The sequence below is a fragment of the Pseudophryne corroboree genome, chromosome 7 (assembly GCF_028390025.1).
Source record: "Pseudophryne corroboree isolate aPseCor3 chromosome 7, aPseCor3.hap2, whole genome shotgun sequence".
Lineage (NCBI taxonomy): Eukaryota > Metazoa > Chordata > Amphibia > Anura > Myobatrachidae > Pseudophryne > Pseudophryne corroboree.
The window spans coordinates 81,512,688-81,529,586 of record NC_086450.1 but is presented as its reverse complement, the minus strand read 5'-3'; the positions used below and the strand labels follow the sequence as shown (position 1 = coordinate 81,529,586).

Sequence of the window (16,899 nt, the reverse complement as noted above, 5' to 3'; positions counted from 1 at the left end):
TATAAATGAATGTTATAGTGCCATGTAACTCATGTAAAAAAATATACATTTTAATGAACATGCAAAACTTACAAATGGGATCAATAGCCTTGATTGGTTTTGGTGTTTCAATATAAGTACTACGCCCAAATTGGTTCTCTGCAGCAACCCGGAACAGATATTGTGTTCCTTCCATGAGGTGTTTAGCCATAATACTGTGCTTCTTAGAAGTAGTTGAGATTGGTACCCAACGAGGATTGGCTACATCACGTTTTTCAACTATGTAGTTGGTAATAACAGAGCCACCATTGTCCTCTGGTTCTTTCCAGGCCAGGTAACATGAATCTTTCCTGATTTCACTGACTTGTAGATTTCTTGGTGGATCAGGTTTGTCTGAAAACAAAAATGGTAATCTTAATGATATTTTGAAATTTTCTAGCACTTAAGTAGTAATGAAAGTAAAATGAATGCATCTTACCAAGAACAACAACTTTAACTTCAACAGTCTTAGAGCCTGCTTCATTTTCTACTGTCAAAGAGTAAATTCCTGCATCTTCTTTGACAGAGTTACGGATTTCAAGTTTGCTTCCTACAGGTGTAACCACAATATCTGCCTTTGATGGCACTTCTTTGTCTCCCTTCTTCCAGGTGACTTTGGGGAATGGCACTCCTTTAATTACAGCGCTCAGTGATATCGTATTTCCAGCTTTAACCTGTTGTTCACGTGCCATGTTGGCATCAATTAGCAACTCAGGTGGTTCTGGGATTAAAAACATATGCATATATTAGTTGTTTTTTTCAATCGCCTTGAAAGTTTCCTTTTGAATTGATAGTGCTTTTATGGTTAAAGTAATCACTGGTATTTATAATCTACGGTATTTTATATTTGTCTTTGTGTGATATTTCTCCTATGACAGCTCTGTAAAATATGCCATAATTGCTGTATGTATGTATCTATTAATGTATGTATGTATGTATGTGTGTACAGTCTATATGAATGTACCATAAATACACCTACACCCCCTATCAGATTGTAAACTCTCATAAACAGAGCACTCTTTCCTTGTGTATTTCTGCCTACACTATACTGTTTATCTTACCCTTGGCATGGAGCTTCTGCTCAATTGTTAAGCCTTGATCCTCAATGACTCTAATCACGTCTCTTGAACCCACACTACTGGATTGCTTAAGGATGTTACCCTCCTGATTACTCTACCCATTATCCTCTGTTCTACTATATTTTATACTTGCTGTGTAATCTGTAGTTGTACTACCCTACTATGTACAGTAAATCATGTTCATCATGTAATTCTGTAATTGTGTAGTCTGAGTATTAATCTTGTCATTTTGTAAACCCTAATGTATGCCATTTGTGGCATTGTATAAATAATATACATATAGTTTTGTTCATAGTGTATAATATATGTCTTGAAAAATAATACAACATAGTTTTAGAAGGTGGTAATGCATAGCAAGTGTGCGTTTTTTTTATTAATGTTTTCACTCACCAAGCCTGTCTTTAACTTGAACTGGGTCTCTGACATAAGCAGGATCTGATTCCCCGGCAGAGTTCACTGCCAGTATTCTGAATTTGTATGTTTCACCTTCTGTGAGTCCAACCACTTTGTGTTTTGTATCAGGGCAGCCATCAGGGGCATGGTTGGATTTCTTCCATTCTTCCTCTCCAACCTTTTGATATTCTACAAGGTAGCCAAGAATCTTGCCTCCTCCGTTGTGTCTTGGTGGGTGCCAAGACAAATCAACTGAACTTTTGGTTTTATCAACTGCTTCTGGGTTCACTGGTGGGCTTGGTTTCCCTATAAATAGAATATGCAAATCACACTTTAATCTGGTAATTTAGGTTACATCATAAGGTTTAGTGCCTTACTTATTATGGTATGCTGTTGCCTCCCTTTTCTCATATCCTTTTATTTCCAATTTTCCATGCCCCTACCCCACTCATAACTGGTTTACTGGTTTGTTTAAACCTGAAATGTTTAATTTCATATTTCTGACTTCTCTTTAACTTGACAGAAATAAATAATGCATATTTAGCTTTCATATTATTTGATTATTTACTTACTACAGTTATAGAAAGCAACCAAACAGGACACCAAAAAGAATTACTGCATATAAAAATGTTTATAAATGGAGGGAATTGTGAATCACATGGTAAAGCTGCTTGTATAATACAAAATGACTCATACCTATTGGGTCGTTGGCAAAAAATGGTTTGGATGGCGGACTGGGATCGCCAATACCAACTTCATTTTCTGCTGATACTCTGAATTCATATTCACAACCCTCAAGTAAATCTGTTACTCTATATTGTGTGTCTGGATAGATAGGCTCTCTTGAGACTTTGGCCCATCGATTTGACATGGTTTCCTTCTTTTCCACAATATAGGCAAATATGGGTTTTCCACCATCACGTGGTCTGTTCCACAAGACCAGTGCAGAATCTTTAGTTATTTCCTTGACAATTGGTTGTTCAGGGGCTTCAGGAACTCCTATACAAATATATAAAAGCATTAGCATTTAGTCAGTCTTTTGTTACTGATACAAGTGGACATTAAACAAAGTAAAAAGGTGACATACTGTAGCGGTCTTTGGCCTTCATTTCATCAGATATAAGTGGGTCACTAATGCCATACATATTTTCTGCGCAAATGCGAATACTATATTCTCTTCCTTCAATAAGCTTGGGGACCTTGCAGGTGAGTTTATTGGTTGCTGATGTTACAGGCATCCAGAGATCTCTGTTACTGTCTTTCTTTTCAACAACATAATTAGTGATTGCGCTACCACCATCATCAAGAGGAGGTTTCCAGGAGACAATCATGTGGTCCTTATGAACTTCATCAAATATCACAGGACCAACTGGTGGTTGGGGTCGATCTATGTAATACAAGCAAGACATATAGCATTTAATAAAAAAAATTCTTCAAAGCCACAAACAATTGATTAAACATTGAACATTATGTTAATATGATACTACTACAGTTCCTCAATCTGGTGTTTTGAGATAGCACAAAAAATAATTACTTTTATTGTTCACAAATGGGGTTTCTTACCAACAACAATTACTTCACAGAATCCTTTTCTTGATCCGCAACTGTTTTCAACAACCACACAGTATTTGCCTGAATCACTCCTTTCAGATTTAAGATTGCCCAGACACAGAGTAACTGGAGTAGTCTGGATTTTAATCCGATTGTCTTCTTTAACAGATATTTCATCTTTCAACCATGTAACTTTTGGAGCTGGTTTCCCTGTGTACCGACCATTCATAGCAAATGCTTCTCCAACTCTTACAATAAGTTTATCTCTGAAGTCAAGCTCAATTGCTGGTGGAGCTGGGGACAAAAGAAAGGACAGTGTGAAAAACTGAATTGCAGAATTAGAAATAATACAGTGTAATCCTTTCAATAAGACAAATAAATAGGGAAAGCGACATACCTAGTTCATCTTTACAAGTAATTGGTTTTGTGCAGAAAGAAGGTTTCCCTTGTCCGACAACATTGACAGCACTCACACGGTATTCATATGTGTCACCCTCTTTCAGTGGATCATGAGTATATTTCCTATCTAGGAGCTTTTCTTTGGTAGCTCTCACAAATTTGTCTTTTCCAATGAGGCGGCACTCTAAGACATACATTGTGATATCAGATCCTCCATTATATTTGGGTGGATTCCAGCTTAGACTTATTGAATCTTTTGTAACTGCGGTTACTTGGAGATCCTCAGGGCGCTCAGGTACAGCTGAAAGCAATAACAAGCATTATTTAAGTTTGAAGAACAATCATAGCTGAAATAACATTTGTTTTGCAAAAATATTGTAACAAAAAAATGGTTTTGCCAACATACATATTGGTTCTCTTATTACTATCTCTCGTGATGTCTCAACAAATGGACCCATGCCGATAATATTTTCTGCTGCAATACGGAAGAAGTAGGCTACTCCTTGTATGAGTCCTTGAACTGTTGCATTTTGTCTTGTCACTGTATAAGTCACTGGTGTCCACCCCCTGCGATCAGCTTCACGTTTCTCAATTATGTAATTAGTAATTGTTGAGCCGCCGTCATCTTCAGGTGAGAACCAAGTAAGTTTGCATGTGTCAATTGTTAGATTTTCAGTCTGGAATGGCTCGCTTACTGGTCCAGGAACATCTGCAAATAAAGAAAGATAAGTAACAATTGTGCTTTGAAAAGAGTTACACCAATAAGTTAAGTTACGCAATTTCCTGTAAACTATACTGTCCTAAAATTTACTGGAAACTACACTGATATATTTCTGTTTATATCTGTAACATGAAGACGATTTTTTTTCCTTACCCAATACATCAACGATAATAGTTCTCTTCCTTTCACCTCCTGCATTCTTAGCAACCAGAGTGTACATGCCTTGATGGTTCCTCTGACATTTCTTAATAACCAAAGATGAACTAATAGCAGTTGTTTCAATGGTAGCTTCTGGAGGCATGGGTTTGTCATCTCTAGTCCAAGAAATTTCTGGAGTTGGCTTTCCGGAGACGTAGGCTATAATTCGAATAACTCCACCGGCATGGACAACAATTCTTTCTTTGACACTGGCATCTAGCTGAATGTCAGGTAATACTGCAGAAATGAAAGAAATATTGTTTACCTTCTTTAAGCATTGTAACAAGTAGTACAAATACATATATTTATTACTTTAATACACATACTGTAGATTTAAAAAACCCCAGCAATACTGTTGCTAATTATACAGTTGTGATTTTCACTATGTATCAAAAATAAAATGTATTCATTAATCCTTGTTCCATAAAACCAAGTGTTAGGATTAACGTACCTATTCGGTCCTTGGCTTCAATAACATCAGTGACATCGCCAGGTTCTCCAACACCAGCAGCATTAACAGCTCTTACTCTAAAACGGTATAAGCTTCCTTCTTTGAGTCCAGGTACAACAAACTTTGTACCTCTGATCTCTTTATCTTTGGCCTTTAAAGAAAATTAAGTATTAAAATGTAGATGTAGCTGGAGATGCAGACTCTTCTACTGACTTAAAATTGGAGATACACAGACTCCTGTGTTTTGCTTCTAAGTCTACATAATTTTTTGCATTTGGTTTTGCCACACCATCTCAAGTACTGTATATTGGTTTTGGATATTAATTTCCAGTCATTTGTGAAATGGCATTGGAAAATACGAGTGAGGGACTTACAGTACATACCATATAAAAAACATGCAAGATTCAGGTTTCAATTTGAGATCCGAACTCGGCAGGATGACCCAAGCCAAGCAGGTTTCAACAAAATTGAACCACTTATCTCTACTTCAATTTAGTGAAAAATTAACTAGCATGGAGTGGTTTATGTGACCCTTTCCAACTTAGTTATTGAGCTAAGCAAGCATATTAAATATATATATATATATATATGAGAACCTATTTTAACGAACTTTTTTTTAATGTTGACTTCTACAAACCTTGGCCCATTCCTCTTTTCCTTCTTCTTTGAATTCCACAAAATATCCTGTAATTGGAGACCCCCCATCTTTAGATGGTGGAACCCATTCTAGATCAGCACTAGACTTAGTCCAATCTGTCACTTTTGGAATTGGTGGTCCTGGTGGAGCTAATAAAGATTTTAAAAAAAATGTGCCATTACCATTTTAAAGTTGTTTATAGAAATTTAATATTTTTGCTACTTTATATAAAAAAGTAAAATGTTTCTGACTAGGTTAGTGAACTTACATATTGGGTCTCTTGCCGTCACTGGATTAGATGGTTGACTTGGAGGACCAACTCCAGCTGCATTAATAGCCAGCACACGATACTGATAATCTGTTCCTTCAATGAGCCCAGTAACCTGGTAAGAAACACCCAGTGGCATAATTTTGATGGGATCACGGTTAACTCTCTTCCATCTCTTCCCAGTGGTCTCTTTAAGTTCCAGCCAATAACCTGTCACTGGCGAGCCACCGTCAATTTCAGGTTCTTCCCAATTGACAGTCATAGAATCCCGTGTAACACTACTAACTGATGGTTTTTCACATTGTCCAGGAACAGCTGTAGAGCAAAAAAAAATCACCATGTTATCATCTACAACAGGTTTAAATTTTTTTTATATATATGAAAATAACCTGGATTGCACCAAACTTACAGTACAGATTTCTTGCAGTTTCAGGCTCACTGTCAAGAGGGAGACCAACACCATACTTGTTCTGAGCCATAATGCGGAACACATATTCATGACCTTCTACCAGTTTTGGTATTGTGTAGAGGCATTCCTTAGCCTCTTTGGTGACAGGACTCCATAGTTTCCTGTTTGCTTCTCTCTTCTCAATAACATAATTTGTAATCTTAGAGCCCCCATCATCTTTGGGAGGGAGCCAAGCCAAAGTCATGTTCTCTGCTGTAATTGATTCAAATTTAATTGGTCCCACTGGTGGCCCAGGACGTCCTACAAAAATTGAAAATGACAAATATATTAAAAAGCAGACAATTGAACAAGAAATTATTGACAAAAATGTATTAGATTTTACATATATGTGTGTATACTGTATATATATATATATATATATATATATATATATATATAATAGTATATATATAATTATAAAATAACTATAACACAATGCAGAAAAAAATATAGTTACCTAGGACATTCAATCGCATTTCCTTTGCATCAGCTCCCAAGTTGTTTTCTGCTGTCAGAGTGTACAAAGCAGTATCATTTCTGCGAGACTGGTGGATCAATAAAGTGCAGTCATCTTCACCAACAACTTTGTTAACATGTTGATCGTACTGCATCGGTATTTTGTCATCAGGCTTATTTGCAGGTGCTTTAAACCATTTTAAGGTAGGGAAAGGGCAACCCTTTATCTTTGCTACAATGCTGATATCTGTTCCCTCTTCAGCTTCCAAAAATTCTTTAAGTTCAATTGATGGTGGACCTGATAAATATATAAAAAAATATAGCAAGATGCAGTGGATGGATATATTTATGGATGATAAAGCACATAACATGTTTCCTTTTGCACTTAATACTTACATGTTTGGTCCTTCACAGCCACTGGGCCTACAGTTGCAGATGGTTTGCTCTGTCCAGCCTCATTTACAGCTCTGACACGGAACTCATATTCTGCACCTTCTTTAAGGTCTTCAACAGTGAATTTAGTTTCCTCCACATCTCGCTTGTTACACTGCTTCCATGTCTCTTTGCCCTCTCCAGAGGGATCCCAGAATAAGCGTTCAATGATATAATGAGTGACAGGTGCTCCACCATCATTCTTTGGTGGTCTCCATGTTAATGCCACTGAATTCTTTGTCACAAGACCAACTTTAAGCCTGGTGGGTGGCTCAGGTGGATCTTTGAAAAACAGGCAAAAGTAGGTAACTTAGGGTTAAAACATATTCAAATCATAAATGCTGTATACAGTATTGAAGTTTAGGATATTTTAAACAATACTTCATGAAACTTACGTATTGGATCTCTTGCTCTTGTCCTCTGGATGGTTGAAATAGGAGGCCCAGTGCCAAATCGGTTTTCTGCTGTCACTCTGAAGAAGTATTCCTGTCCATCAATGAGGTCAGGCACTGTGTATGATGTTCCTGCACAGTCAGTAGTGACCCTGCCCCATGATTTTCCTTCAACTGTTTTCTTTTCTACAATATAGTTTCTAATTCTGTCCCCACCATCATTATCTGGGGCTTTCCATGTAAGTTTAGCAGTGGATCTTGTTACATCGCTAACCTTGAGATCCTTTGGTGGCCCAGGAGCATCTGTAAGGTAAATATTATATTATAAACACTGTTTAACGTGCTCTGACCTATGACAAGATGTCAGTAGAACACACTAGCATATGTTTAGGAACACTGATAATTTTTTTCACACACATTTAAAAAGTAAAAATAACTAAGTACAGTCTTACCCAAGACATTGACTCTAACATTGACTGTTTTCTGTCCAGCTTTGTTCTTTGCTGTGATACTGTATTTTCCAGAGTGTTCTCGATTACATGTAGGGATAATGACAACTGAAGTAGTATCTGTTGCTTCAACCTAAATATATTTAGAACATGTTGTTAGACTTCCCAAAGCTCCAAGATGTATAGAAATTAAAAACTCTCTGATCCCCTGATGACTTTAAATGGCAGAGATGTGATTATTTAACACTACCTGTGGGGTGTAATAAAGTCCAAGATTGCTGGAGGTGCGGGATGCCAGCCAATGTCTTTGCCTTGTAAGTGATCACCCCTTATAAAAAAAGTCTGAGATCGTCTGGCATCCCATACCTCCGGCTATCTGGGACTCCTTACATGCCACCAGATACTTGTTTTTATACAGAAGGCTGAAAATAGTCTCTATAGTCTTTTGAGAGTGTGGACATAATTTGAATCTGTTGAGGCTGCCAGGATTGAATGATTTCTACTGTTTCCTCCTGTAAACAGGAAGTCCTTTTATGTTGCTAGAACTCCTAGCAAAACTCAGTCCCATTGCAATGTACACTATAAGGTCTCTCCTTTCTGCTCCACTATTGAAGTTTTATAAACCTTGATCTAACAAAAAATGTTCTATTATATATACAGGTAACACGGAATGCTTTAGTGCTATTAAAGGGAAGATCACCTAAACAAATCAAGGTCTACTCAAGGTAAGTATGATAATAATTAAAAAAAAATAATAAGAAAATATAGCCCTATAACTACTTTAAATTTGAGATAAACTATACAAATTTAGTATTGTTATATATGGGGGACATAGCTGATGACAATATTAGGTACATTTCAATAATTGAATTGCAGTAATGGTGCAAAATGTACAAAATAAACTTTTCTAATATTGCTAAAGTTTCCCAAGCAATGCAAATAAAAACAAAAAATTCTGATATGTAAATAAAAATGTACTTTGATTAACAAAAAACATTCCAATTAAGCAAACTGACACCCAAATGTAAAAGTTAGGTTTGCTCATGAAATTTAGATTTTTATTTTTATTGGGCAATCAAGAGGATTATTTGGTTTTACATTAGTACATAACATTACCACGTGAATATGTTATATTTATTTTTAAAATATAACAAAACATTTATTTTTCTAATTTACTATAGGTGTATTAGAAGATAAAATTTCCAATACTTCTGAGGCAATTTATATTATTAAGAAACAAATATTAATTACATACCTGTGAATCCACTGGAATATTGTGGACTTGATCCTATAGAAGAGAAGAAAATAAAAACAGAACAGTCAAGATGCTATGTATAGAGTTACATTTACATAAATGCATATAAATTTGTGTTATCTCAAGATAACTTAGAGCAGCTAACTTTCACGAGCTAATTTTAAGAGATTTCTTGTGGATCAGGAAGGCCTTCATAAGCAAGGGACTTTCATATACTGTAAATGTAGATTGTTGAAGACATCCACATTTTTATACATATATGGCCCATTTCTACTTTATCTTACCTTTATCTCTTTCTTTGCTGCACCTTCAAACTCCCAGGATGCTTTGGGTACAGGGCGGCCACTAATGACAGCTGCAATTCTGATTGTAGAACCAGCACGACAGTTCAAAAGGTCTTGTGATTTCAAGTCAATTGAAATATCGGGCTCCTCTGCAAGAATGTAAATGCCATAAAATTGGAGAGTTAGATTTGAAGAACTTGAAGAACATTTTTGTTTGATTAGATAATATATGTTTATTTCTTACCTTGTATTTCCTTTACTTGTATTTCTCCAGTAGCAAGACTTGGTTCAGATTCACCAGCAGCATTAACTGCCTTAATTCTGAACCTATACTTCTTAAATTCTTGCAGGTTTGGAACTACACAGTCACAAGTAGGGAACAGCTTGTCAGGTTCATTGACCTTTTTCCATTCTGAACTGCCTTCTTCTTGCATTTCAACAAGGTATCCCTTAATTGGACTGCCACCATCTTTTTCTGGTTTCTTCCAGGCAAGAGACACACTTGACTTGGTTTTGTCTTTCACATCCGGGCAAGATGGTGCACCTGGAACATCTTTACAAAAAATACACAAAATATTTTTTACAAGATTAAAATGTGACTTTAATGCAACAATTTCTTAAATACAGTTAGACATGTACATGTTTATTTTTATATGTAATTTAAAGGTCAATGATAACCTTATTACACTATATTAAAGTACTGTTATAACATATTCCTACGAATTAGGTCAAGCCTTGCCATCCTGAGGCTCTCTGGTTGTGAGATTACACATTCCAGCATGCCCTGCCAGAGTTTTGTAGTTGTAGTTTCATAACAGAGGCTAGAGTTTCCAATTATATAAATAAATGATGCTCTTTGTGGATCAGTGCCACTTCATCAATCAAACTTTAAAATGTTGTTTCGGGAGTACAAGTAGATGACCAAGGGCCTAATTCAGACCTGATCACAGCAGCAAGTTTGTTAGCTAATGGGCAAAACCATGTGCACTGCAGGGGGAGCAGATATAACACGTGCAGAGAGTGTTAGATTTGGGTGGGGTGTGTTCATACTGAAATCTAAATTGCAGTGTAAAAATAAAGCAGCCAGTATTTACCCTGCACAGAAACAAAATAACCCACCCAAATCTAACTCTCTCTGCAAATGTTATATCTGCCACACCTGCAGTGCACATGGTTTTGCCCAACTGCTAACAAATTTGCTGCTGCGATCAACTCTGAAAGACCCCCAAGAGAGGCCTTTATAGAAATTAACATACAGTAGAATCTGGTGTCTGATGCTGCAGTGTTCTTTGTACCTACTCTATAAATGAGGTCCATCATTTATTTATACAATTGGAAACTCTTTCCACTTTTAGGAAATACTGTCTACTCCAATATTGGAGAAATAAATAAGTATTGAACTAATACAGTGTTGGATTATTCTAATTCAGAAAGTCTGTTTATTGTAAGTCTACTGGCACACATGCACCTATGAGATGCCTATCTTTCTCAATATGATTTACAAACACAGTTTATACTTACAGATTGGGTCTACAGCCAAAGCAGGATCTGAAGGCTCACTGGGAGGGCCTACTCCAGCCGCATTAATAGCCATAACACGGAATTGGTATTCTACACCTTCAATCAAGCGTAGTACATTGAATTCCAGGCCTTTAACAGCAGGTTTTGTAACTGGAGCTCTATTCACACGACCCCAATATACACCACCAACTTCTCTTTTCTCAAGCCAATAGCCAGTAATTGGAGATCCACCATTGTCCAATGGAGGTTCCCAGGACACCAACATGGAGGATCTGGTGCAGTCAGAAACTTTAGGCTTTTTAGGAGCACCAGGAAGGCCATATGGATCCTTTATTACTACCTTGTCTGATAGGCAGTCATCACTGATGCCATATTTGTTTACTGCTCTAACTCGGAATTGATATTCTCCATCAGTTGTAAGTTTCCAGATCTGAAATAATGAATAAAATGCACTTATTTAGCATTGTTTAACATTATTGTTTTATGCTATAAAGATATACAATATAAGACAAATGTACTATACTGTACTATTAATTAGTACTATTAATTAAGATAATACTTATAAACAAGCTACTTATTTTTCAGTAACAAACAACAGATGGAGTCACGCTCATCTAGGCTTCTCTGCTGCGCCTATGTGCACCAAGGTTTATTAGCATAAGCCTTTCATCTATTGTTCTCAGCTGCAATACAATACAGAGAGAACAATACAGCAGGGGATTAAGTCCGACTGCCCTGGCTCAATTAATCCTATTAAAGGCCAAGATGAGGAGGGCTCCATCTGTACCACATATTAGGATGAAAAGTTGTAAGTAATAGGTGCTGAAATAAATTATCAACCAACCCCGTATCGTCTGTCAACTACTATACTGGAAACTTCTTCCCATTCCGATTTCTTTTTGCTTGCGTCTCGTTTGTCAATGATATAGTTCATTATCTCACTTCCACCATTGTCTACTGGTGCATCCCAGACCAAGTAGCAGGATTCAGTTTTGATGTCAGTGACTGTCAGGTTTCTTGGTGGTGCAGGGCGATCTGAACAAAAAATAAATGAATGAGAAAATTTGTGAACTTGAGAAACAGTGAACAAACTTGTATTGAAACTGACACCAATACTTACCAAACACTTCAACACTGACAGAGCGATAAGCAGATCCAAGACGGTTGGAGGCTGTAACTATGTATGATCCCTTATCACTCCTCTGTGCATTGGGTATGATTACTTCTGTCTTAGCTTCACTCCTTGAAACTTCTTGTTTCTCAATCTTCAGGGCTGGTGTTGATTTGTCTATCAACACTTCATCTTTGGTCCATTCAATCTTTGGCAATGGAAGACCAGTAACTTCAGCAGGGATGTTCACAGGCTCTCCTGCTTTAACTTTTATGGTGTCTCCTCTAACAGCCAAACGAAGAGTGACAGTAGGTGGCACTAGATGTGAAATATGATATAAGATTAAGGTGTTGCCTAAGTATTTTTCACATAAACTATCTAAAATAGATTTCATTGATAGCCAAAGTACCTTCATCATCCTGAATGACCACATTAAGTGGCAATGAGGGTTCACTTTCACCAATCTCATTAACAGCCTTGGCCCGGAATTCATACATGTGCAGCTCTGCAAGATTTTCTACTACAAAGGATGTGTCTGGACAGAGCCTCTTATTGCACCTCTCAAACTCTGTGGCATCATGTCGTCGTTTTTCAATGATGTACCCTGTAATAGGACTGCCGCCATCATTACGAGGAGGTTTCCAATCCAGTGTGATGGTTGACTTAGTTCTCTCAGTGTAAGTAAATCTCTCAGGTGAACCAGGAGGGCCTGCATTGATAAAAATCAGTGATTTTTACAGTGATCATGTAATGAAGACATAAAAAAAGTGTGACTAATTTAAACAAAATATATAACTAATTGTTTTATAATACTTTTTTTTCTTTGTTACCTTGTGGATCAACTGCAAGAATTGGTCCCAAATCAACAGGTGGGCCACAGCCATACTTATTCTTGCAAATTACACGGAACATATATTCTTGCCCTTCAAGAAGACCTGTAATGTCACACTTAGATCTTTCTGTTTCTATTGGCTGTCTCCAGATATGCATTTTGGCATCCCTTCGTTCAATTATAAAGCCTGTGATGTCACTTCCACCATCATCAATTGGATCAGACCAGTTAAGCAGGGCCATTTTTCTGTTAACCACAACTGGTTTTAGTTCTGTAACTGGTCCAGGAACATCTGAAAAAGGATAACATTGTAAGAATCTTTTATAATACTGATTCCTAGTAAAAAACCCACTGATGCTATTAGAGTTACAGTATGTCCTTAAATTTAAACTCTTTTCTTACCAAAGATCTCAACTCTTGTTGCAGCAGATTTGGTACCACTTTCATTGCTGGCAGTGATAATATATCTCCCGTGGTCCTTCCTATCTGTGTTTACAATAGTAAGCACAGATGACTTCCCAACGTTAACTATTTCTGCCTTCTCTTTGTTAAGTTCTCCATCTTCTATAGACCATACAATTTTAGGTGCTGGACGACCAAAGACAGTGGCAGGGATCTTTAGAGCCTGGCCAGCCAGAATCTGGATGCCCTCTCTTACTGAAAGGTCCAATTCAATGACTGGAGGTTCTAAGAGTGAATCAAAATAAACAATTACAATTTATTGTGACATGAATGTGTCCCTTGCTTCTCATATCCCCATTATGTATTGATTGTATAAAAAAATACCTTGAGGTTCAAGAACTGTGATGGGTTCAGTTACACCTGGAGGTCCTTCCCCAGCTGCATTGACAGCACTTACACGAATTTTGTAATCTGCACCTTCTCTAATGCCTTTTACAGTGTATTCACGAAGTTTAATAGGCTTATCTGTGCAGCGAGACCATTCATTGCTGCCCATCAACTGTTTATCAACAAAATAGCCTATAATTTCTCCACCACCATTATACAAAGGAGGATCCCATTGCATCTCAATAGCAGATGAGCTTGTATCAATAACTCTTGGAATTGGTGGTCCTGGAAGCACTAATTATGAGAAAATAAGTAGTAATTTAGGGAGGCAAGACTCTATTTTGACAACAAAAATACAGTTAAATTTATATGGTTTGCAACTTACATATTGGAGATTGTGCAGTCTTTGGATCAGATGGTACACTAAACTTTCCAACACCTCCTGCATTTTCAGCACACACCCTAAAAATGTATGTAAGGCCTTCCAAAAGTTCCTCAGCTCTGACTTCTAATGAATTGAGTAGGTTTCTGTTGACACGAGCCCAGTGAGTGCTGTTAATTTCACGCTTCTCAATCCAGTATCCTAAAATAGGACTTCCATTGTCTTTTGGTTCCTTCCATTTTACCACCATGCTGTTGGCTTGAACATCTTCAACCTCTGGCTTTTCTGGTGCATCTGGAGGAGCTGTCAACACACACATTCATTAATGTAATTGCTTTTCTTTAAGTAAAACAAATATTAATATTTGCAACATGTGAACTCCCTTATCAAGGCAAACAAAACTTACTAAATGGATCTTTAGCAAGAAGAGGTTGAGACACACATGGTGGGCCAGGGCCAAATCTATTTTCAGCTGTGACACGGAAGATATATTCTTTGTCCTCAATCAGTTTGGTAACTGGATATTTGAGGTGTCTTAATGTAGATGTCACAGTAACCCAACCAATTTCAGCTTTTGAATTGTCTTTCTTCTCCAAGATGTAATTTAAGATCTCACTACCACCATCATCCAAGGGAGGCTCCCATTTGCATATAACAGAGTTCTTTCTCGCTTCATCAAATGTGAAGTTCACAGGAGGACCTGGTGTATCTGAAAAGTGCAATACAAGAAAGATAAAGAACTGTTTTATATTAAATTACATCACTGAAAAACACAATGTAATTAGCAACTATAGATAGGCACAATATACATTATTATTTGTATTAGTCATACTTCAGCAATATAATATATTTTACTTACCTAGTACATTTACTTCACATGAAGCTTTTGCAACACCATGGTCATTTTCAACCTTAATTGTAAATTTGCCATAATCAACCCGAAGTGAATCTCTGACAGACAACCCTGATTCTCCATGTCTACTGTTGTCAACGGTCAAACGTTCTGGCAGACTAAGATGGAATGGCTCATCCACAACAGCTTCTTTCTTCTTTCTAGGTACTATTTTTTCCACTCGTTTCTTTATCTCTTCTGGTCTAATTACTTCATCATTTCTAAGCCAAGTAATAGTTGGATAGGGCGATCCACTTATATTTGCTACCAATGCAATCTCATCTCCTTGTCTAACAGAAAGTCCAGACTGCAAACTGCCTGCAAGGAACACTTTTGGAGGATCTAGTTAAAAAAAGAAAATAACATTGTTTTAATTGGCAAAGCTTGTTCTATGTATCTTGTTTATGTTACTAATGTTTTATTTGCTTACCCATGGGATCCACAGCTTTAATCCATGGGGTGACACGAGAAGGCTCGCTAATTCCAGCAGCATTTTCTGCACGTACACGATACTGATATTCTTTTTCCTCTTCCAATCCTTTCACAGTGTAAGTCAGTACAGGTACTAGACAGTCATTGCATCGTTCCCACTTTTCACCACCTTTGACTATCTTCTCAATTATATATCCCATAATCTTGCAGCCACCATCATATTGAGGAGGTTTCCAAGTTAATGTTATAGACTTTGAAGTTGGATTACTAGTATCAAGATCAACAGGTGGATCTGGGCGCTCTGTACAATTATAAATGATAAATTATTAATACATCTGGGTAAAGAATTCTACATTTAATTATCTGCAATTATGAAATAACTTACGTTTAGCATCTTCTGCAATAATGGGGTTCCGGAGTTCAAGATACTCCCCTCCACCAATCTTATTCACTGCCTTGACTCTGAAATAATATTCTCCATTTGGTATCAGATCTTTTATATTCCATGTTAATTTGTTCTCTCCAGACATCACTGGTGTATAAGTTCTTCGACCAGCTTCTCTGCGCTCAAGTACATAGTGCAATATAGGGCTTCCACCATCATTTTCTGGGGGCTCCCAAGAAACTTTGCAAGTATTCTTGGTAACATCACTTGCTTTGATCTCCTTGCATTGCCCAGGTAGACCTTTAAAATACAAACACTAATCATGACAAAATGTTTTACCATCAATGACACAAAATACTATGTATAAGTTGAAAGTAGTTACCTATAACTTTAACATTAACTGAGCCTGTGGTTGATCCTATTTTATTTTCCAATGTGATAGTATAGACTCCGGCATCTGCATGTACAACATTAGAAACATCTAGAGTAGCAGATGTGTAGTCACTCTTGGATGATACTCTGTCAGCAATTTTTATTTCCTTTCCATCCTTATGCCAGTTAATGGTTGGTGTTGGAACAGCTCTAAATGGCACAGGAATAGTAAGTTTTTCTCCTTCTATAACAACAATGTCATGAGTTTTCAGATCAATTGTTGGATTACCTGTATGGAAAATAAAAATGAAAAAACATAGATATAATTTAATGGTAGGATTCCACTGCATTTTGATTTTATGTAATGTGAATAAAAAAATACTCACTGTCAGGATCCTTAGCAAACACATTCTCTGAAATTTCAGATGGATCACTAGTGCCAATGGCATTGACAGCTCTAACACGGAGCACATACTCTTTATCAGGAATAATGCCTTCTTCAGTTTTGTACTTCAGGTCTTTAATTGGTCGAGAATTTATTCTCATCCACTTATCAGTGCCTGGTTGACATGCTTCAACATGATATCCAATAATAGGGCTACCACCATTCCTCTCTGGAGGCTTCCAAGCAATAGAGATATGGTTTCTGCTGGCATCAGTAACATGTAACTCAAGAGGAGGTGAAGGGGGACCTTCAAATAAATGGAGACAGTTTAGAAATTCTTCTGAAATTCTTCTGCAAAGTGTTTAAG

The 16,899-nt window shown here is 37.0% G+C and overlaps 1 protein-coding gene across 29 annotated transcripts in view; it reads right to left on the bottom strand.

Annotated features, from left to right (window-relative positions):
- TTN (titin) overlaps nt 1-16,899 on the bottom strand; it is a 302,099-nt gene that overhangs the window by 66,584 nt on the left and 218,616 nt on the right. For all 29 annotated transcript variants that reach the window (XM_063933349.1, XM_063933371.1, XM_063933359.1 and 26 more), the window contains 34 exons: nt 16,534-16,839; nt 16,158-16,436; nt 15,776-16,075; nt 15,389-15,691; nt 14,926-15,300; nt 14,473-14,775; nt 14,070-14,369; nt 13,682-13,978; nt 13,298-13,582; nt 12,894-13,187; nt 12,473-12,772; nt 12,073-12,381; nt 11,797-11,987; nt 10,953-11,382; nt 9,676-9,984; nt 9,432-9,580; nt 9,148-9,180; nt 7,896-8,025; nt 7,447-7,746; nt 7,016-7,333; nt 6,621-6,917; nt 6,125-6,424; nt 5,716-6,030; nt 5,448-5,596; nt 4,811-4,961; nt 4,315-4,596; nt 3,847-4,149; nt 3,439-3,741; nt 3,054-3,335; nt 2,578-2,877; nt 2,187-2,489; nt 1,488-1,796; nt 458-739; nt 73-372 (listed from right to left, as the gene is read on the bottom strand). In XM_063933349.1, coding sequence (XP_063789419.1) covers nt 73-372; nt 458-739; nt 1,488-1,796; nt 2,187-2,489; nt 2,578-2,877; nt 3,054-3,335; nt 3,439-3,741; nt 3,847-4,149; nt 4,315-4,596; nt 4,811-4,961; nt 5,448-5,596; nt 5,716-6,030; nt 6,125-6,424; nt 6,621-6,917; nt 7,016-7,333; nt 7,447-7,746; nt 7,896-8,025; nt 9,148-9,180; nt 9,432-9,580; nt 9,676-9,984; nt 10,953-11,382; nt 11,797-11,987; nt 12,073-12,381; nt 12,473-12,772; nt 12,894-13,187; nt 13,298-13,582; nt 13,682-13,978; nt 14,070-14,369; nt 14,473-14,775; nt 14,926-15,300; nt 15,389-15,691; nt 15,776-16,075; nt 16,158-16,436; nt 16,534-16,839 — 9,387 coding nt within the window. The remainder of the gene's footprint in view (nt 1-72; nt 373-457; nt 740-1,487; nt 1,797-2,186; nt 2,490-2,577; nt 2,878-3,053; nt 3,336-3,438; nt 3,742-3,846; nt 4,150-4,314; nt 4,597-4,810; nt 4,962-5,447; nt 5,597-5,715; nt 6,031-6,124; nt 6,425-6,620; nt 6,918-7,015; nt 7,334-7,446; nt 7,747-7,895; nt 8,026-9,147; nt 9,181-9,431; nt 9,581-9,675; nt 9,985-10,952; nt 11,383-11,796; nt 11,988-12,072; nt 12,382-12,472; nt 12,773-12,893; nt 13,188-13,297; nt 13,583-13,681; nt 13,979-14,069; nt 14,370-14,472; nt 14,776-14,925; nt 15,301-15,388; nt 15,692-15,775; nt 16,076-16,157; nt 16,437-16,533; nt 16,840-16,899) is intronic.